Below are 26674 nucleotides of genomic sequence, written 5' to 3' on the forward strand. Positions count from 1 at the left end.
ATGTCATTAACATGCCGTGAAACAGTCACATTTTTAGAAGCTTCCATTGAAACCTAGTTCTAAGAAAAATAAATGGAACACAAACAGTAATCCCAGAAACTACAAGAGAGAATATTGCTTGTATCTATTTTTTTTCACTCTTTGCTATAATAGTTTGGAAAATATGCTGCATCCAAATTTGTCTTCTAGATTTCTACTGGCTAATGAAGAAAGAATCAAATCAAATCAAAACAAAACTAAACTTTAGAGCTATCTTTTCTACTCCTTGCTGCCTTAACCATAAAAGTCCATTTTAAGTTACAAAGTGCTTCACAGCAAAGATCATCATAAGATAATGAAAATACAGTGGAAAAAAAAGAACCAGTCAATGTCAAAATTAGCAACGATAAAACCCATGACCAGAGTAGCAAACAGAATTAGATACAAGAGGAAAGGTGGGGAAAAAAAAGCTTTAAACTTACAAGCTGCCTCCGATGTGCGCCGTATTTCATCGGTCAGAGTATATATGAAAATCCTGGAGATATTATCTCAAAAACTGCAAGTGCAAGTAGTGTTGTACAAAGAAAATAAATCCATAAGATAGTCAGCAGTCCCACTGTGTAGTGCCTTGTATGTAATTAAAAGGGCCCAAAATTTGATTCTGCCGCCCACTGGAAAGCAGTATACACCAGCTAAAACCGGGATGATGTGTTCAAACTTGTTTATTCTGGTTATGAAGCTGGCAGCTGACATCTCTATCAAAGTTAGATTACAATCAAACAAGACACCAATATTTCTAACTGCAAGCTTGAATTGTTGAGACTGACAGGATATTATTTTTGAATTTTTTGTTTAGCTGGAGCCACTTACAAGAATTCCTGTTTGGTTCAAAAGCAGAGCTCAAATCAAGCAGTGCAAGAGTGGGGTACACAGTCACAGATCATTAAAATGTCATTTCTGACGATAAGGAGAGCGAGCCCAGCATCTGTAAATCCTGATATAAGCAGAAAAAGAAAATAAACTTATTTGTGTAGACTGACACAAATTGCGCATGGAACCCAATGTGACTCTAAAAGTAATGTGTTTCAGCTGGAAGTCTCTTTTGTGAGGGATTTCTAATGCACAGCAGATGTTGTCAAAGGTGGTTTGATGTTTTCATAACTCCAAACAGGTCATTTGATAAATAAAGTTATTTTAAAAAAATGGTATGGGTAATTGAAAGTAAACAGAAAGGGAAGTATAAACTAAAGGTAACAGGAGCATGATAAACTCCTCAATAAATCTTGTATCTAACTCCACTGTCACATCATCAAGCCTCCACATTTCCTGCCCATAAAAAGTGGTATACTCTCCTTTTATGACATGCGTTTCATGAAAAGCAGTGAGACTGCATTTGTTGTTATTTTCCTGTCCTTGAACATGATGAAACAGAGAAATTATTTTTTTGTGTCCCAGAACACAAATAAATAGACTGCACACAAAACACTTTGAGAATATGTTGGAGGAGGAAAAAACATCTTGAAAGGTTTTAAAGGGTTCAATGGCATTATTATTTTCACATGATTTTCACATGTTTTGGATTAATATTGTACTTTCTGGAGATCGTGTATTCCATTTTCTCAGTTTTATGTAAAGTTATAGCAATCATCTTTGGATTTTCATTCCCATTTTTCATCTATTTGGTAGCATTTGAAACCAATTCATTCTGTGTAACTTGCAACTATGTAAAACTGAGCACAATCAGCACATATTAGTACAGTTTTACCAGATTTTGGCGAGTAAGTCTCTAGTTAACACATATATGGAGTAATAATGAATTGCACTGACAGTTTAGACAAACAATGGAACCTTCTAAAATTTAACTATAGAGACAAGATAAGCTACTTTTTGACCACAAGAATCTATAGGTTCCCCTGGTCAAAGTCCTTACAGGGTTTTACCTCGACCCCCTTCTATTTTCACTGCAGCAAAGGGGGTCTAATCAAAGTTCTGAAGCTGATTTAAACTCTGAAAGTCTCCCTGGTGAGGAGGTAGTTCTTCTGAAATCACCCATAGCCCTCATGATGAGATTTGCAGCTCTGAACATTTCCGATTGGTCGAGAATTCCCTGCATTTGCTTTCTGTCTGTCTGTGTCAGTCATCTTGGGTTTAATATCCACAAAATCTGCGTTGCAAGAATAATATCTATAAACAAAACATTCTGATATTCACACAACTCAGATGAGCTGAGAAGATGCAGAGCAAGCTTGAGAATGATAGGAGTACAAATAGATTTTAATCTTTGATTCTCTACATTTTAAGGCATAAAGAAAAGCACCGATAAATCTGTAGAAATGTATAACACGAATAGATTCTGGTTTAATACAGCTGAAGTGCACTTACTAGTTTAATTGTATGTGTAAGCTGCTGCGATCAACGCAGAAGCCTCGATACTTCTACAAGGAGAGATGTTTTACTTCAGTTGACTTAATTTGCCTTTTTTTTCCCTCTTGTCCTGTCCAGCATTATGGCAGCAGAATTTTAATCTGAATACTTTTTATGCCAAACAGATTTGCTTTGCCAAGGGAAGCTTTATAAATGTAAAGCTCCCCTTGATGCCCATCAACTGCCCATTTTGACTTAATTTTCCTAATCTACCCTGCACTTTAAACTTCACTGCAAATGCAGAGGGCCCGAAGCTGAAACAATTGTCTTGCTCCTTGAAAAATGATGTGGGGCATGTAAGTTTGGGATGTTGTTGGTAAATGCACCTACAGAGTAACATTTCTACAGCCCAAAGTCAGAAGCACTAATTTGTCCTGAAAGTCACCACTTTTCTTTGGTCCCTCTTCTCTATAGGGTCAGATTACAAACACAGCAGAGCAGAGACAGCTAGACGTTTATGTTTCCTCATGAACCCCCCCCAGAACAGCTGGGAGACGCACTGTGCCCTAAATATGCCCTGCAGGTCTCCTCCCATACATTCATTCTCAAGGAGAAGTGTCTGGGAACAAGCCTGTTCTATTTCAAGATGTTAGTTGTCTACCAAACACTAACTGTTATGCAAAATTAAACATGTGTAACTCATTATAGAAGCCTCAGTCTGGGACTGAAATATCTCACAAACATGATGAGAGGCTTAAAACAATAGTGTTTTTCCTATATATGAATATTAGATACACATTTTTTAGCAAATATAAAAGCTATTCTGCTTTTTCTTTTACTCAAATAGTAACATACTATTTTTGTTGTACTCAGGTTTTTACTTTTACTTTTACTTGTGGGTTCTGTGCATGGCTTAAATTTGCTGCAGCAGCTACACACGCAGCTACAGACTGATTGCTCACTGGGATTTTCCCATCTGAGCATTCAGTCGGACTCGTGGGCATATTTTTAAATGTTTTCTTTGTTGTTGACCTCAAATGCCACCTCCTCCAGTCATTCTGTATGTAGGGGCCTACGTTGGACAATCAGGGTAATACTTTCTTTCATAGCTGCAACACCCGCTCCTCTAATCCTGTGATGAGCCGAAGCCTCACTTTTATCTCCCTGTTCCATTTATCAGTACTCTGTGTGTGTGTGTGTGTGTGTGTGTATGTGTATGTGTGTTCTGGTTAACTTGCATTTAGGCGTGTTGTGCATATGTTTCAGAAACACACATAAAAATGTTATAGTTTCTCATTATACTTGAAAAGATTTAAGTTTTGAAATGAACTCAGTTGTTCGTACTTACCTTATCACCTCATCTGTCATTTAAGCTTGTTTCCTGCAGGCTGTGTCACTTGAGCTTATGTGCTTAATGATGTGAACATCCTGCTCTGCTGACTAACTGCTACCAAAGATTAGATGTCTTTAAATGTGATCCAACTCCAAATTAACACTCTGATTGTTCCTGAACAGATTCTTTCACTGTTTATTGAACCTTTTGCTTGTAGCAAGAGAGTTCAAGGTTACTAATAAACTAAATTGAATTATCCGGACCCTGATTTCCCTTGAAGATTTGTTTATTGTTATTTAATCTATCTCTTTTTCACTTGGTAAACTCATCCAAAATGCAAATTGACTACACCGGAGCATCTCACCTCATTTCTGGTTTGTTTACATGGAACAAATTTAATTCAATAATCCCGTATTAAGAGTTTCAAGCATCATTTAACCTCCTACTGTGTGGCACCAACATGTCTCACAACAATTAAGCTGAGGTCCTATTTCAAAACCATTAACTGGTTTCCACCTAATTGTCACGGTCAGTGCATCTTTGAATAAAAACATCTTGTTTGCAAAGACTTCATTTGCTTCACTTCTGTTCCTTTAGGATTTCTGGGCTTTTTTGATTGATCTGTACTTAGGGCTTGTCATTTGGGACAAAATGTCAGGAGATATTGAAGGATATTTAGCATTTATTCATTATGGTGGTGGGTGTCTTCTACCAGGGTTTCAGTGACTAACGCTGCAAAGTATTGAATGTTAATCCTGTTCTTGAAGCAGCCAAGAGGAAAAGCCTGCAGTGACTGACAGCAAGCAAAGCTATCACATGGTTCCTGCTCTCAGATAATTTCACTGCTCCAACTACAGACACACAAAGACACACATTGTCCTCTGCACATGTATACATGGGTGCACAGGTATGCAGAGAGAGAAAGACAAAGAGATTTTTCCACTGCAGTGGCGACCATTAAGCTGTCATTGCGTGTGTCTTGTTTTTAATGTGTGTTTGCACCTTTGATATGTCTTAATATGATATGAATGAAGAAAATGTGTCATTTAAATGCTACACCTGCTTTTTCTCTATTGTTCTATAATAGATCTTAGTGTCTCCATATCAGCGTGATAAGAATCAAAATGAGAAAAACACACTGTGCTGAGCATGGACAGTGAAGCGTGTTGGTTTCCTGTCTAAACGTGTGTGTCTTATCACACCAGTTATACATAAAGCAAAAGCGGTGTTCTAATTTTAAACCATGAAAGAATACATATATATATGTTTTAACTATTCCAATCTGAATATGGAAATCATTGAGAGTTGGAAAAATGAACAGGATCTGCATTATGACCAGAGCTCAGATCAACCTTGATAATGCAATGTGCAGGCAGAGCATTTGCCCTCTGCTGCTGGTAGCAGCACCAAGCACAGAGCAAGCAAGGTTTGTTACAGAGACACAAACCATCTCAGGACTCCTTGTCGCAGTGCCCGACACTGGTGTAGAGAGAGTGAAATACCTGCAATACCACAAGCCTCTGTCTCCTGATGGAGGTTATGCCGATGGTAACCAGGGCAGACGCCGCAGAAACATTGTGACTGCAGACAGAACACAGAGACGATCCTCTGTATGCTGCACAAAAGGCTGCACAAAACACTGAAGAAACTCAACCACATTTGTCTGTTTGACTGCTTTGATTAACCTTGCAGCCTGTGATCTTCATTCTGCATCTTAATATCCAAACTAGTTAAAAGAAAAAACGTAGCAGTCTTCCTCCTTACATTTTACTGGAATTAATTCAACAAAAAGAATTTATTATTTTGCTACCTAAAGTCAACAGTGAAATGCATCATTTTAAGTCAATTGTAAGAGGTGAAAAACAGTACCAGCTTGTGAAGACATTGGGTTAGTAAAAGACTGTAGACTGTGGCTCAGAGGGCAGAACAGCTGCAGATCATCTCTGAACATTTGCAAGACTGGACAGTAACATAATAATTGTTCTCAGTGGACAGAGCTTTTACAGATGTCTAAGCATTGCTGCAGGCTTGACCTTAACTGTAAATACATGAAGGTTTGGACATAGAGCTCACAAAAATGAACTGAAAAGAGTTCAGCAGGAAAGAGATACAAAAACCCAATTAGAATTTAGAAAAGCTTTTACTAAAACTGTGTAATCACATCATGATCTATATCTATGTTTTTTTTTTCCAAACACTGTATTTGGTATTAGCTACGCAAGTCCAACATGTGTAAAAAGTGTTTACTCATTTTTTTTCTTGCTGATATCCCATAGTGTAGTACTTTCAACTGCATGCTTGTCAAAAATCTATTTAAAAAATTATATTGTTGCAATGGCACCCTGCCTCTAAAGGAGTGGGTTTTATGTGTTTAAATGGACTTTACGTAATTTAGTATAATAAAACTGAAGCCTAATTGTGTTTAAATAACCATTTTTGTTAACTTTGTGTTTTTTTTTTCATAGAATTTGTTTATATTCATAAAAGAATATACTGAATAAAAATGGCTCTAGATTTCTATAGCTATCTAGATTGTTTGTGTGCCTTTGTGCTTAAATCAAATACTGACATCCAACTCTCCAGTTCATGTGGGTATCAAGGTTAGTGAAAAAGTGGAACATTGACTTGAAAGTGGAGCAAGATGGAGTGGGAGACAGAAATGAGAAGATTGGACAGAGCTGAGTAAAAGGGAGTGTTTGAGTTGCGTGAGTATATGGTGTGACTGTGTGGGCGCGGTGCAGGAGCAAGAAATGCAGTGTGTGTGGGGAGAAAGTGGAAAGGAAAAGATGGCAAAGTTTAAAGAGAGGGGGTAGACATCAAGAGTGTGAGTGAAGAGAAAGAAGGAGCTGGGCATGATGGGTAGAAATTGCGGCAAGTATGTTGGTGTTTAATGGAGGGTGAGGAAAGGTGAAAGGCAGAGGGAGACCATGGAGAAATGAAAGCTGGAGGCTATAAGTACCCTTTGTTCGCACACATTTTCAATGATACACAAACTCACACCCCCAGTGAAACATGGTGTAAAAATGCAAGCCCACACCCTGAGAGAAGCACATAAGTACATAAGAATCCAACAAGAGATTTAAAAAAAAAATTTTTTTTACTGGTTGCATTAAAATTTAATCAGGCGCTTTATCTAAAAACTTTAAGTGGTATTAACTGGATTTAAATCAAGCAGGCATATCAATAAGGGATGTAGTAATAAGTACTAAAAGGAGACACAGACATCACAACACGATTGCTTGAATTGCGTAATTTCAGGCAAGGCATAAAGCTTCAGAAGGACTGGTTCCAGGTAGATGGAGCACAAAATGTAAAAGAATATTAGGGCTAATGTAGAAATCTGAAGACACAATTAAGCCACTATGAAACATATATACCCTACCCTGCACTGCTAATGAAGCCATACATTTTTTTTTTATATAATCACTTAATCCAATTCAGGGTCACAGGGGGGTTGCAGCTTTTTCCAGCCACCTTCGGGCAAAAGGCAAGGTACACCCTGGACAGGTAGCAGCGCCACACTGAGCAGACTCACAGTTTAAAATTGCCAGTTAACTTAGCATGCATGTTACTGGACAGTGGTAGAAAGCAGAGGTGCCCAGAGAGAACCCACGCATGCATGAGGGGAACATAGAAACTCAACACAGGAAGAACCCAGCTGAGACTGGTACCAGGAACCTTCTTGCTGCTAAGTGACACTGCTAACCACCAAGCAGTACTTTTAAATTGTAAAAACAATGCACGTTTTTTAAATTTTTTTTTAGTAAGGTTAAGTTTTTAGTTGAGTTGAGAAAGCCAAAACGTAAAAAGTACAGAAACTAGAAACTCCCAGTTTACTCACAATTAGAGGCTGCTCGGGCTGCATGATGGTTAGCGTTGTTGCCTCATAGGATAAAGGTTTAAATCATGGCTCATTCTGTGGAGTTATTATTCTCTCACTGCATGATTTGGTTCTCTCTGTGTACTTCAGCTTCCTCCCACCATCCAAAATCAAACATGTTATGTCAATTAGTGATCCTAAATTGACCATGAGTGTGAGTGTACATGGTTGTTTGTTTCTGTGATGGACTGGCGACCAGTCCAGAGTGTACAATGCATCTGACCCAGTGGTAGCTAGGATAGGCACCAGGCTCCCATGATGGTGAATTGGATAAAATGGGTGTAGAGATTGGACGTACAAGTACTGCTTTCCATTAATCTGATCCAAAACAAGCCCGCTGATAGCATGTTGGAATGAGCATCCCGACATTTTTAAGGTAATTTCCTCTAGTGTCTCTGACAACAGAAATTTATTCTATGAAGAAAATGTGCGGCAGGCTTTAACTTGAAAACCCTCATGTGAGTACTTTGATGCAGTTAAAGCAGCAGAGCAGAGGGAACCTACAATAACAGAACATGAAATATCTAAACTGCATAAAATGTTTTTACATCAAAGGCTAAAAACATAGTGCAATGAAATTGAAATTGTAATGTTGTTTACTCTGTTCAGAGATGCAGCTTCAGTTTGATTTTATAAGCAAACTGACATTATTTGTGACCTTCTGCACCAGTTTACAGTACTTAGTGGAATCATCCCAGCTTTGTATTGGATCTGACTTTTCAAATGAATACTCTTGTTATGTTAGATTAACCCAGTGTGTAGTTTGTCAGTAGTTACTCAGTAGTATAGTTGAAAACTACCCAGATTTTTCATTTATTTAACAATGCAGTTTTTTTTAAATCACCATGTGGTCAAAACAGACTCTGATAAACTGGGACTTAAATGGAAAAATGGATGTAATTATCAACCTAAAGCTTATCAAATATCTTGTGGTGTTACTACATCCATCTGCTTTTTATTCGTTCTGTAAGCAATCCCTGATCCTAGCATTATATACCTAAACCTAGTGGTAAAGATAGTTGAGGCAAGTTTACTTTAAAACATTTCCAATAAGATACAGTAAAGTCACTCAAAGATGTGCTCCACCAAATGTTAAGAGGTTACAACATGAGATTTCATCTGCCAGAATGACACAGCATACACACTGTGGCAACTCTGTTAAGTACACCTATGACTCTCTCATAACATATATATCATTTTTTAAATAAAAAACATTAATGATGTATTTACTGATGAAGTCATAGTTGAAGATGCTGAGCTGGTGCTCCACGATCAATAACTGTGACCTCAGTGCTTAAAGATATAATTGCATTAACACCTTCATGACAGTGTCATCTATTACTGAACATTATTGCGTCATAGAAGTAGATCTTATGGAAGAAGAATTAACGTATTGGTATTACATTTATACCAAAGTAAGTTAAAAGTATGTACAGTTGCATTTTCAATATGACTTCAGATGATGGTCACCTTTAAAAGCTCTTCATTTTATCAGTGAACTACAAAATGAGATGAAGTCACAGATTCTAATTCATTTAATTCTTAATGATGGATATGATTCATCAGTATTTCCCTGTGTGAAAGTCTGTCTTGGTCTGATATTCAGTCTATACAATATTTTCCTAAATCGGTTTATCATGGACTGTAAACTCCATGAGAAAAGATAAATCCAATCCTTCTCTTGTGCATTGGCCAAAATTAGGCAAATATGATAAATTGTACTTTAATATGCACCACGTTACATGAAAGTAAACAAGTTGTTGACTGCCTGCTTCGTTTGCACACCGTTTCAATTAGTAGCAGTCGCTTGATGATATGACGTTAGCACACGGTACCCTCTGGGGATTTTATAGGGAGTGAGTCACACTTGAAAAGCTGAAGACACTTTAGAATTCCTCACACTTTCTGTTGTTAATCACCTCAAACGTCAGGCTTGTGTTAATTTCCTCTCAGCTAAAGGAAAAATAATCCTTGGAGGAGTGAGCCTGAGAATACAGGGTGGCAAAGAAATCCACATCCACACTGAAACTTGGGTGACAAATCTGATGTCAGGTGGGAACAGAAACACTCCCACCTGATCTGTATGTAGGAGATGATCAGTTGGTTGGTAGAAGAAGCCAAAATAGAAGTGAATTCACCTCTGAAACTCTGTTTCTGTGTTGCAGTCTTTTTATTTAAAAAGTAAGACTGAATTAGAGGGGTGAATGTGTGCGTATGTGTGTGTTTTAGCTGGGGAAGTTTCTTTTTACCACTTGATAATATTTGTAATCTTAGTGTCAAATGTTGAAATAAGATTGCAAACATCTACATATGTGGTTTTAAACCTTTGAAGGAGTTCACCTATCTTTTGTGGCTGAATAATACTTTGGAGATCTGATTCTCCCTGGCAGGAATGACGGCTAAACTTAGGAAAATCAGACCAAAATGGCATGAAGTGGATCGCCTCAGAGGCGAGAGCGGCATCTATCATTTATGAAATATCTGTTGCGTTCTCACACACTTGTCAGTATCATTCACTTATGGCATTTGTTTTGGGTTTTCTCTCTCAGGTTCTGCTCTCCGGTCTCATCGGAGTGGTGTCATGGAAGAGGCCGCTCTCTCTTGTGGTGAGTGTCTTATGAACGCCTACACTCGGCTACAACTCTCACAGCTCTGAACAAAGCAGTAATGTGTGAGGGATAGTCTTTTCGTCTCATGATGGGGACACAATGTTCTCCCTTGCAGCTCAGTGAGCACAATACATCACGTCGCAGATCAGTTTTTAATCAACAGCAAGCTATAGAGGTAGCAGCATGGGATCAAATTATGCTGAGTTTAAGTTTAAAACAGGATACAGTACAACTGCATCTTATATCAGTGTCTCTGCAAAACAGCAGACATGCAAACCAGTGGGAATCCATAATATACTTTGCTGTGTCACTGTACCTGCTAGAAAGTCCCCAAGCTGTCATCTCTTCATATGAACACACTTTGACAGAGTCAATGAGTTTGAACCTTGTTGCTGGCCACATTTGTGGTTTAGCAGCTCAACTTTGGGGTATATTCAGGTTGTGGTAAAATTGCTAGATCACAGCTGCAGTGTTGTACGTTCCCACAGCTGCTGACCTGGAAACAACATGACCAAAGTCAGTTCGAAGTCTTTCATATTTTCTTTTTGCTCATGTGTGTTTCTTGTCTCAAACACGTGCAACACGTGTCATTCTGGATAGAAACTGTTGCGTTGTCACATACACAGTACTATCCGCACTCAGAGAACATCGCGTGACGAGACATATGAGAGCCAAGCTAGAGGTAACGGTGATCTTTATAGATAGGAAGAAGCCCTTCTGCTTCAAGAAAGATGGAAAGAAACAGAGGAAGAGATTTAAGCTTAAGAAAGTTGGTGCAAAAACAATAAAGATTTCTTATCTTTGAATCAAAATGTGTAAAGTGGAGATTGAAATGTTTTATTCCTATTATACAAAATAAACATATTTTTTAAAATCTTTTTAAAAAATGTGATCAATCTGAAGTTTTCCCCCAGCAGTTCTTGCTCCCTTTAAATGCGTGGGTGATACAGCTTAACATTATTTATTCCTTGTTTCCCCTGATGTAGAACAACAGAAAAATTCACAGATGCTGATAGTTTGCATGTGACTGAGGTGTTTGTTTCCTTTAAGCAGGTATTTATTGTGGTTGAACACTCACTTAAAGCCCCTGTCCAGTAAACCTTCATGCTGTCTTGGTGCCATAAATAATCTCATCTTATTTCTCCAGCTTTACCCATATAATCTGGCACCCCTCCCCCATCTCTCATGTCTCACTTTTATCACCTCGCTTCCCCACTGCTCTATCTGCATCCTTTTTCCTCACGTCTTTTCGACTCCGCTCCCTTTCTGAAACCTTAAACCAGAAAAAGAGATCAGAGTAATTTCAGCAGCTTTTAGGGCTCAAAAGCGACATACCATTATTGACGTGTGTGTAGAAATTGGTCACACTTTATGCAGTGTAAAAGGGTTAAACTGTCTTTCCTCTGTTTTCCTAAAAAGCATGACTAATTCAGTTCCTGCCTTTATTGGGGTCCATATCTGGTCTTGTTTTCGTGAATGTTACTGTAGAGGCTTACGTTCAGTCCTGATCGGCGACCTTTTGTATTTCTGGCTCAGACCCAGTGATGACTGGCAGGTGACTAATACACCGGCTGGACGCATTCAGGATTGGCAACACTGCACCGACCCATCTGCCAACTGTGGGCGGTCATGCTCTGCATCGTGATTTGTAACTGGTGTTCCTCCAGACTGTTTAGGTATTTGTTTGAAAGACTTGTTTTCCTTTGCTCACTTATGCACGAAAGATCTATTTTATCTGAAAAAAGTGTTCAAGTGTTTGATATTTTTCTCTTCCTCTCAGGAACCTCATTCACCTCTTTACCGTTTAGCTGTGTTTATCGTGAAAATGAAAAAACAACACCTTTTCTGGAGAGTTTCCAAACGTGCAGCACCTTAAGTAAAGAGGCCACGTAGCACAACTACGGCTGAAATGTAACAGCATTTGTTGTGCTTCCTTTTATGAAGCCGAAGATTTCATAAAGCCGAAGGTGAAAGTCAAAAAAATAAATAGAAAAAGGTCAATTATTTCTTTTTTGGAGTTACAGCTTATTCAATTTCCTTCACATAATTGTGAAATTGTTACTCACAGGATTTGAGGATGTTTTAACGTGGACATGTTAAAATGTGTAGCTCACAAGAGGTTAAAAGGTAGTAAATCTCTAAATAACACGCTGTCTCAAATTTTCTTAATTTGCAAAGAATATTATGTTAAAAAAAACAAGTTTATAAACAACCAGAAACGTATAAAAAAAAGACAACGAGGGAATTATAGTCTTCACTATTTTTTGGCATATACAGTGACCTCCTGGAGTCATCACTGGTTGCTTGGCAACCTAACTGCGATCACGAGAGGAAAGCTGTAGCTAAAATCAGTCCCATGAGAGTCGGTCTAAGGCAATCTAACCTGTTCACTCATGCTGAAGACACAGATGAAGGAGTGGTGTCCTCGGTTGGCAAGAAAGCAAATATATGTTTTCTTTTTATCATTTCCGTGCCTTCAGTAAAACATTCAGTTTTTTTTAAAATAATATATATAAAATCCTCTTGTAATCATTTTCTGAGATTAGAAGCATTCTCATCCACCCTGTGTAGAATAGCCAGTAAACTTTTCCAATCACTTTTTTTTTTTACCTAGTTTAATGTGCTGCATTAATGTCACAGCAGAGTTACAACATATCACTCAGAGTGAATCGTAGATAGCCAGACTACCTGCAGTCTGCTGCTTGTTGTGACTGTGATGGATTAGATGTTTAGGGAAAGACAGAAAGCGAGTCGGAGGGCAGTAAGTCCTTGTTTCCTGCTTAGAAACAACTATGTGACAGTCTGCCACATAGACAATTTGTCTCAGAAATCATTCATGGTATTTAAGGCTGTAGAGTACACACAATAAACTCCTCCACATATGTCTCCATATATTTAGTAATTCCATTTTAATCATTGCAGTTCCACTGCAGCATCTTGTCCTTATAAGCATGTTCTCATGCCTGTAAATGGTGGCATTTAGATTTAGATTACAGAATTGAAGAAATGACAGTGTATTTAAACTAAGTCCCTACCATTTGGATATTTTTGAGTCTAAACTGTTGATAGGGACAAAAACTTTTGAAACCAGTTCAGTTTTTATGTGAATACTGTTAAAGGCAACCATAAACAGCTGCAGTTTGTCCACAGCAAAGTAAATGTGCTTGTTTTTGCCGTTCTAAGGTTCAGACTGTAATGTGACCAGAGGTAAACAGGAATTAACTGCCTGGCGTACCCACTTTGCTGAGAGTATTAGAAACCTCCATCCAGAATATTTCCTGGCAGACCTAATTACTGACATGTTCTTCCACACATGCTGGTTTGCTTGGATGTGTGAGGCTGCTGATAGCTTTTCATTTGAGGCAGAAGAACATGTTCTGCTCCACTCTGGGCAATGGCCTGCAGTTATTTATTAGAAGTGCAATCCTTTTTTCAGTATTCAGCAATTTTTATCATTTTGCTCTGTCTCAGTAGTGTGTCCAGCATTCAGATATCACAGCCACAGTATCCTAACTTAGCTGAGCTGAATTCAGTTGAACGCACCACAATAAAAACAACCGAACATACATAGGTTAATTAATCTCTTCATGTAACAAATGAGTTTCAAGAAAATCGACCTCAGATTTTGAACAATCCCATGTGTGCGATGAATGTAACCTAATAAAATTACAGTCATTCTGTTATTGAAGGGTGTTACGTTACGATACAATACACTTTTTTTGCCCCCGTAGGGAAATTTGTCTTGGACTCCGAATGCTGTGCATTTGGCTGCCATCACATTGATAAACAATCATTTACATGGTGTACAAGTTAAATGGTGTAACTTTTTCTTTGGAAAGAGCAGAAAAGGGGAGTTTACCTCCTTGACTGTTTACTGGCAGCACAGAAATTTAATGGTAATAACATAACGAGAGAAACTCCCCTAATCAGCCCCTTATGAAGGTTTTACTGTGTAACAAACACAGTGCTGAACTGTAAGCACTGCAAACTGAAATGTTGGAAGCAGGGGATTTAACCGCTGTGATTTTATAAAAAGCCATACTTGGCACATTTGGGATTATCATAATACAGCAGGGAACAAGGAGACTTATTCTTTTACAGTAAAAATGTTGAAGCAGTATAAAGTACAAACAAAAATACTGTATTTAAATGGGGCAGGACAAGTCTTACACTCTACGTGGTAAATATAAGATACATTTAAATACAACCTGTTCTTATAAAACATAGAAAGATTTGCCAAATGCCAAACTCTTAGTGAAACTGTGGAGCAACACGTTTCCTGTATTGATTTTCATTGTGTCTGTACTGTTAGAATTCAGTTGAGTGTGGCCAGCTCATTCATAAAACAAAAAAATAGCAGTATTTACGCTGTAGTGACTTGTGTGTAGCATGGAGAGATTTGAATAATGGAGAAGCACCACAGTGGAGAGGTGAAACGGTCACTGCACTTGTGAGGTGTCAGGAGGTAACAGAGTGAGCAGCTACTTTATGTTTGTGTTTCCACAAGGATTGAAGTGCAAGATATCCTCCAGTGAGTGTGAAGGAGTTGCATCAGGATGTATTGTCTGAGTGCTTCCCTGTTTTCACCAACGCAGCAGACTGGACAGTCAGATTGTTCTTTGCAACAGTCTGATTGTTGAGCTCTTTCTAAATAGATTTACAAATACTCTTAATCTTTCTAAATAGTGCTTTTGTTCAAACCGCCTTTTTTTTCACTCCAAAGAGACCAGAGAAGTAAATGATTAATGCCGGTGCTTCTGTTTCTGTTCCCTGCTGGTGTCTGTCCAGCTGAACTTTTAAGACACTCTGGCAGTGTTGGTGCGAAGGTGTGTCAGTCCACCACTTTGGTCCCAACTGAAATATCTCAGCAAATATTTGTTGGTTTGCCATGAAATCTGGTGCAGACAAGCATGGTTCACAGAGGATGGATTCTACAGACTTTGACGACGTTGCCTCTTGTGCCTTGTGAGCATGTTAGAGTGCTGACGTTTGCTCTGGTTTGACAACCTCACAAAGCTGCTGGAGCAGCTGTAGACTTTTGGTGTTATTTCAGTCGACGCACAGGGTAGTCAGCAGTCAAACAGATGCTGCAGTGTGCTGTAAACAATTTTGTTGTGGTGACATTTACACAGGGCTAAAATGGTTTCTATTTATGTTGTTTAAATAGATGATACTCCAAGTCTCATGTTCAGTTTAATTAATCAGACTTTGCTCTGATTAATCCAAACAAGGTCAGGCTATTAATAGACATTTTTGAAATATTACACAGTAATTTAAATGTATTGTTTGGTCATATCAGACCAACCCACCTGCTGGGAAGAACTTGTTGAGCAAACAGATGATTACTGTCAGAAGAACTGTTCATAGTCATTTTCATGTTTTCATCGCTCTAGTTAGTTAAAGGTTAAGCTCAACGCCCGACCTACATTGTATGACCAGAGAAAAATCTTGTTTCTGAGAGTTTCTCATGTTTTTTCAGTAGAAATTAGCCACTGTTGTACATTCCCAAGAGTACTTAGGGCTAAGTATGTTTTCTTCTCTCATAACTGTGTATTCACCAGAGGTTATTCTGTCCCTGTAAAGAGCAGCTTTGGCCTGCACCTCTTAAACTGAGAACTGCTATTGTAGATAAAACCGAAGTAGCAAATGTTTCATTTCCACCAAGATAGTCACCTCAGTGATGGCAAGGCTTTACTCTGATGCTTCCATTAACCTTTGGATTGACAGGTTGAAACCAGAACATGTTTCTGAGTTGATCCTAGGGATTTTATCATCTCTCTGCCACCTGCCTGTACAAGCCAGGGACACTAAAAACAATCATTCACATTTGATCCTTAAATCAGAGCCTGCAAGCCTGTCCTTTCACCATATGTCTTCTACCATTTAACAAGGTTTCTGCAGATATTTCCTAACGTGCTTCAACTTGATATGTAGACATGTACATACAAGGAAGGCAGCACAGGACAATTGTTGAAATTAAGAATAATGACCTAGCTGTATTCTTTAGTTTTAAGAACCAAAACTAAACATAGAATTCAGTATTTTCTAGTCTTTTCTAAGAGCGTGGAAAAGGGCTTTGAAACAGTTTCTAAACCTTAATGTTAAGAACTCTCCTTCCAAGAATAGTGTCTCTGCTAATGTATGTTGTCTGCAAGTCTGCACAGGGAGGTTTGTTTCACAAATGATTGGTAAAATATCCATCCATGCATTTTCTGTACCCGCTTAATCCGTCGGTCGGGTCGCGGGGGGGCTGGAGCCTATCCCAGCTGTCATTGGGCGAGAGGCAGGGTACACCCTGGACAGGTCGCCAGTCCATCACAAGGCCACACAGAGACAAATGAGACAAACAACCACACACACGCTCACACTCACTCCTAAGGACAATTTTAGAGACACTAATTAGTCAACATGCATGTTTTTGGATGGTGGGAGGAAGCCGGAGTACCTGGAGAGAACCCACGCATACACGGGGAGAACAAGCAAACTCCACACAGAAAGGCCCCAGCCGGGAGTTGAGGTTGCTAAAATATCCAGATTTAAAAAAAAAAATCAATTCAAAAAGAATCCGTACACCAGGATATTTTGAATCTGGAAAGCCTGTCACCTGCACCTCTGCTGGAGTTCTTTTCAGGTGACAGCTCGAGTCATCAAATCAACCCTGAGGCACCCAGACTGAGGTATTTGATTGAAGAGTGAGGTGTCCTGAAATAGTGCCTGGATCTTTCTGCTGAACTTTAAAAGAAGCATGTGGATATGTGTGATGAAATGATCCTTAGTAACAAATAAGATCATTTATAACAAGGCAATCAAACAAAATTTGCTGTTATGCTAGACTGGTCACATGGTTTTTTCGTGCATGCACCATGTTTGTGTCTTTTGTAGAAGGGGCAGGACCATGAGTCAGAAAGATAGAAACAGAAGATTTCTAACATGCAGATGTAATTTTGAGAAGCTCTATCTGAAGTGACACACGGCAATTTCCTATCTCTAAACATTTAGCTTCTAATGCCTCAACCTGGTGGGATTGTCTTTTAAAACTAAACAAAGTATTGAGGGTACTGTATGAAGTGGGGATGAAATGACAGACAAATATGGACTTTTTTTTGTCTATTAAAACTGTTAAACACTCCTTTTGTGACAGTTTCACAAATCACGAGAGACCGTAATCAAATATGTTATTATTTTCATGTCCAATCCTCAAACAGAGTCCCCACCAAGACCAAAATCAATCAATATATTACATTTTGAATCAGTTCATTAAAACAAACACTTTTGCTGCACATTGTGTCCTTCTTCCACCATCATCTTGAGTATGTATTGTGAAAGGAAAAATAATGAAGACTTGTTTGTGCTGTAATATTTTCTTTATGATTTGATCAATCTTCTATGAGACTGAGGTGGGTGTGCATTGAAATTAATGCTGAATGGCTGTGGACCGTTTTTATCGGCAGTGGAGAAATGTTTGCCATATGTGTGAGTAGGTCCATCATGTGATGTCCCAGTTGCTTGAACTGCTGTACGGCTTAAAAAAGAAAGGGTGTGTGTGATTTACTTCACAATTTTAGTGAAACTCGATGATGACCAAAGAATTCCTGAGAACAAGTCTGAGAATCCAGGTGAAATTTGTTTAGTGCTCAACACTGTTCTGTGCTAGTAACACACCCAAACCTCACACTGAGTCATGTGGTCAGGTGGAAGACTAGAAATCGCACCCATGCTTTTCGCATCTCAAAATGCGGTAATGACGCTCACAAATCACTAACACAGCATACGCATAATGACTGTGGACTTTTACTTGCGATCACATAACTACTGAAGGGCCAGCAGGACATCGCTGAAAGGTTTTATGGGGTGCTCTCTGTGACAGCCTGTGACCCTGACAGTCCATAAATATTACAGTGTGTAGCAGATGAAAGAGGGAGCAAGGGATAGAGGTGGCATGCTGACTGATTTTACCGTAGGAATGAAGATTTATAATACCCACAACAGCATAGAAATCAAAACTTCATAATTTGGGAGTGCAATTCTTATCATCCAATTAATTCAATGATTAAAGGGCCATGCAGAGGCGGAGACGGAGTGTCTGTCCGCCCAGATTTGCCCTCTAATAATTAAGTAGTTTTCACAAAGACCTTAATGGACAAATTAATCCTCTCATTAGGGGTGAAATTAGCCTCTGTCCCTGGCTCTGTTGCGAGAAAGGATTGGTTTAGATGTGAGTGATTTTTCTGAGCCCGTCTAAGCTTTAAGTGGTCCAGCTCGTAGCTTACCCATATGGTAGGTAATCTTTAATTCATGTAAAGCTAATATGAAACAAAAGAATAGTGATGAGGGTCTGAAGCTTGTAGTCTTCAATGATATGGTTGTCTTTTGATCATAATGATCTTCCAGCAGGTTGTTTGTAGCAGTGCTGTGCATGTATGCTGCATTTATAAGCATAGAGGTAGGTGATGAAATGACTGTAGGGCTGGAGACAAGTGTAACACTCAGTTTGTAGGTGTACTTCTATTTTCTCTGCGCTTAGATGTGTGAATATTATGGAAAATTATTCTCCATACACCTTTTTCCCCTGAACAAAATCGCACAAGCGCCGGCACAGGCATTTTCCATCGTTGAGCGTCTGCAAATACCATCTCTCCTGAAACACTAATCTTTATGTCCACACAGAACACGACAGAAATCAGCACCATCTGGCATGGCCAACAATCACTGACACACTCATGCACACAAACACACGACCAACAGTTTTTTGCCATTCGCATGAAAACAGGCAAACAAACAAGCTTTTGTTTTCATACAAAACTGATAATCCTATGTTGTCATCGTGTGTTCACTCATCATCTGCACACATTTTCGTTGTTGAGGAGCAGAGTTTTGCTGGATTTCAGCCCGGATAGAGACGTTTACCAGGCGCAGGGTTTTTTGAAAAACAGCAGTGATATTAGCCAATAAATCTGTCCAATGTCCCTTTGCTGCTTGCATTTGTGAACCCTTCAGGCTTTATTTAAATTTCATAAGGCATAGCACATCACTTGTTGAAATCCACACTCATCTACCTTCTTCAACAAAATGCTTTATGTTTAATTTAGCTGTCATTTGGAAGCTTTGTTTAATTTTTTTTTTTAAAACAGAAAACTATTAAGTTTTAATGATAGATATTTTTGTCAAACTTTGAATAACTTTTTGCTGCTTGGACACAAAACGTATCAATGACAACATCTTTAAGAAGCTGTCAACTGCTCTCTGTCTCAAACTCAGTCAATACAAACTATATATACTGTATTTATCATCATGTTTACAGAATGAATGGTATGGTATGCTTATGAATATCAATTACTGTAAACTAGGCCTGAGTTTTCCACTTTAAGGTACTTTTTGCTCAAATCTAATTGATTAGATTTCTTAAACAGGTGAGTAAAAAGACTCTGGAGCCATGAGCCATTTCACTCATGTCTTCGCCATGTCTCCTCCTGTCATAGATGTCTATATGACCCATCCCAATTTCCATCATTCCCTCCAGTCCTCAATCTTATAAGTAGATGTTTTATATTTCATTTCATGCTCGTGAAGACAAATTTACAGCATCAGCCACATGATCAAATGTGTCTCTTGCAAGCAATGAATGCTTGAAGTTTCTGCAGGAGAGATCAGTGCTAGATCAGGCAGCTGAAAGATTCTACGTAGATGGGTTGCAGAGAGGATATGAGGTGTGATGTAGGTGACAATGCGCTGATTACAGGCTAATTAGGACAAATATATTTGTATTGCAGATTTAAAGGTTTCACAGTGGTCTCAAACTCAAGCCTCCTTCTTGTAGGTCCCTGGACTTGGCTCAGACTGGCTTTGTGGATCTTTTTGATGTGGAAGTGCTTGTTGGCATCCTTCGAGAAATATTTACATAGATCATCAGTCATCTAAGTTGGAAAACGTCATGGATAAGAAATGTGTGTCACTAATTATCAAAGTAGAAAATAAGCGAGAAACTATTCATCAAACTATTTCTTCAAACAACAATTATCCAATAAGCAGTAACGAGGCACAGCAGGCCTACAAATTAGAAACATATTTTGTCTAAAATCCAAGACCCGTGTTTCAGATATTCTTATAGTCTTATTGGTGTGTTGTATCACATATTGTTCTTGTTTTTGTGTGCTACCCATTCAAACAGGTATCTGAACAGATTGTTAAAGTAGGCCCTAAAATCTACATCGATAATGTTGGTGTTTCAACCATCTGGAGTGGAAATTTAAAGACATTATGTGTCATTTAGTCTTTATAAACATATTCCACAGAGGTACAAAAATCCATTTAATAAAGAGAGGGAATGCTTTTTTGGTCTTGTTTTTGTCTATTGTTATCTTGTCCAAAAATTATAACACAATAACAACCAAATCATAGCTGATGGAAAAATTCCCTGTAGTGAGTCAATCTACAAACACAGATAACACAATGATGCTTGTGCTCTTCTTTCTGCTATTAAGCAGCAGAAATAGGCTCTTCTGTCTTCTCCCTTCTGTCACTTTGGTGCCAATCTCTTTCTACAGCAAACGGCTCGAACTGTGTGTGATATTGCAGTGATTATGTTCTGGGCAAATAGAGGCATTAGAGGCAGAGTCCACCAGTTCATATGAACAACAGTCCACAGTTGACTGAACAACTAGTGCTCCGTGGTCACTTGTCAGGGATTCAAGGCGTAATTGCAGTTTGCACACAATCATGTCAGCCATATTTCACAGTTGAGTGAGCTGATACTGCGGCATGACTACAGCCACTGCTTCACAGCTCTGTTCGGACTGGCTTTATATATAACTGCTGAAGAAGCGCATAGTATAGCTGCTGGGTATGTGAAATCACAGCTAATGGACTTTTGACCTTTGTTGTCCAGAGCATGGACATAAATTAATGACTTGGTTCATGACTTGGTCATGAACTTTTTGTACTGACATCAGAATTGGGTCATGGGAAATATCAAACACAACAGAAGCGATGCACCTAGACTTATTGACTCAGCCTGTAACTCTGTTTGCTATTTTAAGATGTCAACAGATAAGGTTTTGATTCTTGTGCATAGAGTCTGTAACTGGCGGGACAAATGAATCAAAGCTGACTTGGTGGTTGCTATCATAATGCAGGGTCATTGCTAATTATACACTGCCAAGCCAAAAAGAATCACACGTTAATATTTTGATGGATTACCTGCATTGTCTGTGACACCATATTGATGATGGTAGAACCAGCACATCCCAAAGATGAATAGGGTTAAGATCAAGACTCTGTGGTTGCCCATCCATGAGTGAAAGTGATGTCTCAATCCTGGTAGTGTCATCATCTTGAAATATGCCTGAACCACGAGGAAATTCAGTATTCTCAGGTATTTAGGTAATCAGCTAACTAATTTGTTGTTGAACCTTGACCTATGTTAGACTATTCGTATCCACAGACTGTTTTTACAGTCTTTGGATAGCCCCATAATACCAGAGCAGGACAAATCTGGACTCATCAGTCCATCAGACCTTTTTCCATACCTCCACAGTCCAATCTTGATGCTTCCTGGAAAATTAAAGGCTTTTAATCGATACGTTTTTCCTGAAGCTACACCACTCTTTCATCTTTACATTATCTGTGGAAATACTCTAAATACTTTCACTATTAAACATTACCCTGAGTTCTACTGTTGATTTTCTCCCAGCCACATTTCTTCCTAGAAGATGATGCGTCACCATTATCCTTCCAGGTGTTGATCATTCTTTAGACAGTTTTTAACCCAATTTTAATAGTGTAAGTGATCTCCTTTAGTTGTTTTGTTTGCTAGATGCTGAGCAATAAGTTGACCCTTCTGAATGACCACAAGATGTTTCTTGTGACATGGCTGTTTATAGAATAAGAAGGATCTGTGTAAGTAACTTGTTGCCAGTTAAAATATATTAATTCCATTAATGATTTTCCAATGGGAGACTCTTATCTATTCAGTGCAGTTATATTCAGGTGGAGACTTATTTTGGCCAGAAAGTGTATAAGCAAACAGTCCCACTCTGTGGAGTTGCTTAATTGATCTTCAGAGTTTCCGGAACAACTGAAGCATTAAATGCTGTTTAATGAGTTGAAAAATGTGTTTAGTTGTGCGATTGTAAAACTCACTGTACAATACTCATTAAGAACTCTTTTTTTTATATCTATGGAAACTGGACACTGGTGATTCATGGTTTACACTTTTTTTCACTCCCATCTGCACTGAAACACAAACAAAGGCAAAATACTTGCTTTGGTCGTCTGCCAATTAAAAAGTAAACATCTGTATGAGTAAAAGCTTCTGTTTCTTTCTTTTATATTTAGTATCTTAAATTCCTTGAGGCTGCTGCCAGAAGGGAGACCAAGTCTGTAGATTTTTTTTTCAATGAAGAGTTTAGTAAAGGTTTTCTAATGCCATTTCATCAGTACCAGCCTGTTAATTCAAGCTGCCTTCAGCTTGTAACACAGGAAGGAAGGCCAGACAGTGTGGAAAGTTTTAAGGGAACCATTTGGAGCATGGAAAAGGTATAAATGCTGTGTAATTATGGAGTTGAGAAGAGGCTCAGTGTTTTTATTACAGCTTTATGTGCACATGTAGACCTGTAAATGTACCACACAAGCTGGCACAGAGTGAAATGTAATGGGAGAAGTGACTCCTTTTTAGATCACAGGTTGTTTTATTCTCTGCACTAAATAGATAGTTCTTGTTTGTCATTTGTTCGCCATCTGGTTTACTTCCTGTTTGTATATTAACCTAATACCTCACAGTTAAGTCATGTGATCAAAGTATGGGTCTTTTATGCATCATGACTGAGAAGCAGTCCACATGGATTCTTGTTCACCTGCTTGCATACTCACTCCCCATCCAAGGTCACTTCCTTGGCTCCATCGTGTCTGTTGGTTTGCTGCAGGTAAATACATTCAGCCCTGATTAGTTCCCAGACAAATGCACTTATAGCAAGTAGAGAGTGCCAGCTGATGAGGGATGAAGGGGGGGTGGGAGTGGATAAAGTTAGCCTGGTTCCATGAACCGGTGTATAAATCACACATAAAGGTTTACCTACATATTTTTCATTACTATCATTATTTTTTTTGTACATCACTTGATGTCATGTCCTTTTAAGGATTGGTCGTTATTTTTACACCAAATCTAACCACTTCTAATACACCCATCTAAACAAAAAGCATAATAACTCTCAAAACCAGTCACAGGAGTGAGGCTACTGATGTGACTGACACTACTGTCACACAGTGACTTGGGATCACGTTAGTAAGGAACACATTCACAGTCACATCACTATGAGAGAGAAAACCAGACACTCGTAGATGCAACGCACACGTTCACAGACACAAACACATGAAATATTCATTTATTATGTGTGTGTGTGTGTGTGAGTGCATCCTTTATCACTCACATGTTGGTATCATATCCTTTCAGATTTTGAAAAAATCTTTCTGTGTGTTGTTTTATATTTTGTTTTGAGAGGATCATTTTCACTCATATGTTTCATTTCAGGCTTTTGTTCTTCTATTTTTGTGACTAAGGCTGTATAAAGACTACTTACTACATAAGACTTATGAGTTCTGTATGCCGTAAGTACTACAATCTGCTTTCTCAGGTACTATGCAGTGTATAATTGTTTGATATTGCAGTATTCAGGGGCAGGTTCTACATCGCCCTGATACTCAAAATAGTGAGAAGCTATGAATGTGGATTTTCATGGTTTTCCCAAATGTGAACATTTATCTCGGAACAAGATGGTCCGGAGGTGTTCCCATCCCCCATGTGCACAGATGGATATTTGTTCTAAAATAGTTTGATATCCTAGTTTATTGTGCAAAATTAGGGCAGATGGTTTCAAATACAGTTGTTGTTTGCCCCTCCCTTATTAGTTATTAGCTGTAGTTTATGCCCTTTGACTCTTTTTCGTGCCAGTTTGCACATCTTCTTTGTTTTCTGCCTCAGCCTGTTTCTCATGTCTTTCTTTCTTACTTTCTTGCTTTATTCCATTCCTTCCATCACCTCAAGCAGAGCTCCCTTTTTCTTCTTTAAACCTGCCCCCCATGTCCTCCATTTAAGTCCTTCTTCTCCTTTGAACTGAAACTGTTACAAGAGGCTTGTTCCTCTTGACCCAGAGGGAGAGGTTTTAGTGGAAGATGAAGCCCACTGCTGACTGAGATGTGCCCCACAGGACTACCTGTCAGGATGTGCTAAAGGAAAGCAGAAAGATTGAAAGTGTGTGTGTGTGTGTGTGTTTGACAGACAGGCAGTGAGAGCTGGAAACAATGCACAAATTTATAAGCTGAAAAAGGCTGTGGAAAACCTGGTGAGACGTAGTATAAAGACTGAAAATGCTGGAAACATTGCATTACTTCAAATAAAAGAATATGGCCCTGGGATGTGATTACTTTTAATTTACATGCGTTTTGTAGAATTTTAAAATTTTACAGTTAGATTTTCTTTTGTGTCATTTCAGTGATCGAAGATTGGACTGAAATGAGAGCAAGCTTGATGGTTATAAAAGTAATAATCTACTGCACGCACATAAGAGTAGCAACTTTATTCTGGTATCACAACAAACTTAATTAGTGAAACTGATTAAATATGGGAACTTAGTGAAAGAGGAACAGTACGCTTTTGCTTCTTTAGCAATGCCAGATTTTCCCTACTGATCTAAAATCACAAAGGTTTTCTTTTTTTTTCTTTCCTTCTTTTTTAATCTTAACCATCCTTGTAGCAAACCTAACTGGGGATTGTTGAAAATATTGGTTTGGCTGAATGGATTTTTCAGGTGGTCTGCTGTGAGATAAGGTTTGTTTAAAAGGCAAAATATAAGAGATAAGAGATACTCTCTGGCTGATGAATAAAGTCTCTCCATCCCGTTGATATTCTAAAAGAATTTGGCAACAGTCAGAAAAACGTCTAATTTTACCTGTGAATTTATTCAGTCAGGGCACTTTCTGAATAAATCCTTATGTGGTGAATATTTTGCAGCCCCTGGCTGGTTGTTTGGTTCTGCTGGAGGTTTCTACCTGTTAATAGATTTTTTTTTTTGGTATACAGTTTCAGTTTGGTACAATGGAATGCACTTTTATGTGTTTACTCTGAGTGTCTTTTTACTCTATTCAATAAAGAGACCTCCATGGAACACCTTTTAGAGTGGCATCTTATGATGTTACTTCCACTCACTGTCATGATCCATGTTTTTTTTTTGTGTGTGTGGTTTTGTTGGTTCTTTGCCTTAGTTCATCACTCTTTTACCTGTCTTTGTTACTCACCTGTATCCACTCACCTGGTCAGCCATCCCAGCATATATGCTCCTTGGTGTTCATTGTCAGATCTTTGTCGTTTATAGTTTATAGTTTTCTGGCTCTGTCGTATCTTTGGTTTAATTTTTAAAAAAATAAACCACCAGTTAAGTTACCATGAGCCTGATTTGCTGCCTGCATTTGGGTCTCCTTTTCTCTGCAACCACCAAACCGTAACACTCATGCAGACTGAAATGGAGGGTCAGTTCTCTACCTGGATTTGTGATCATCTCAAGCCACTTTGCATATGTCTGTGAGTGCTTTTTTTCTTTTTAAAACCTGTATGTGTGTACCTTGTGCATGCTCAGGAAGGGGGATTGAATCAAAGGGCAGTTTTGATGTGATCTGTTAATTTTCCTTTGCAGCTTATCTCTTTTTAAATTGGCTTTGTATCAGTTCGACAAATTTAGATTTAATACATTTGATTTGATTAGAATTAGATTACAATGAGTTTGATTGTGATTTATTTGAATTGGACTGCATCTTTAAAGTGCCTTGGGAAAACATTTGTTGTGATTTGGTGCTACATGAATTAAAACTAAAATAAATTGAGTGGAGTTTGATTTGCAATCATGGCTGGAAAGAATAAGCACCCCATACCCAACTGCTAAAAAAACAAACTGACTCTTTATCATTCAAAGCAACTGGTTTTGTTTTTCTTCTGTGTTTTGTAAAAATTCTCTTGGAAATTTTTTTTAACACCTTATCTGATAGTCATGGTTGAATATTTAGATCTGCACAGTCAAAGTATTATATTATTAATCATTATTAAATGTGGAACAGAAAATTCTTCTCCTTTAAGTCCCGATGGAATCACAATCCTACAGATTCTTCTCTCCCTCCTTAAGTACACTGGAGGACAACATAGTTTACGTGGAGTAGTTGTTTGTTACCTTTCTTACTGTATTTCTATATGAGTGCATAGGCGGGCAGGGAGATTTGCTTGATCTGGTCTCATGGTACTCCTGAACTGGTGCTGCTTTTCTGGGATCAGGTTTATGTCAGGAGGTTTAGATCAGATTCATCTTTATTATCTTCATGTAGAGTGTTTGTACAATGCTAACAAAATTCAAAAAGAATATGGTCTGGCAATGCATTTGGATTCCCCCAGAAGGAGGACAGTGTCGCTGGTGAGAGGGATGTCTGGGTTTCCCTCCTGGACCTGTTGCCTTTGCGACCTCACCTCGGAAA

At 38.5% G+C, this 26674-nt stretch overlaps 1 protein-coding gene across 2 annotated transcripts in view; it reads left to right on the forward strand.

Annotated features, from left to right (window-relative positions):
* fam189a1 (family with sequence similarity 189 member A1) overlaps positions 1 to 26674 on the forward strand; it is a 95467-nt gene that overhangs the window by 36051 nt on the left and 32742 nt on the right. For both annotated transcript variants that reach the window (XM_072380693.1, XM_072380694.1), the window contains exon 2: positions 10106 to 10162. In XM_072380693.1, the coding sequence (XP_072236794.1) occupies positions 10106 to 10162 (57 nt within the window). The remainder of the gene's footprint in view (positions 1 to 10105; positions 10163 to 26674) is intronic.

Source organism: Leuresthes tenuis, unplaced genomic scaffold, assembly GCF_036924035.1.
Source record: "Leuresthes tenuis unplaced genomic scaffold, fLeuTen1.0.hap1 SCAF_2, whole genome shotgun sequence".
NCBI lineage: Eukaryota > Metazoa > Chordata > Actinopteri > Atheriniformes > Atherinopsidae > Leuresthes > Leuresthes tenuis.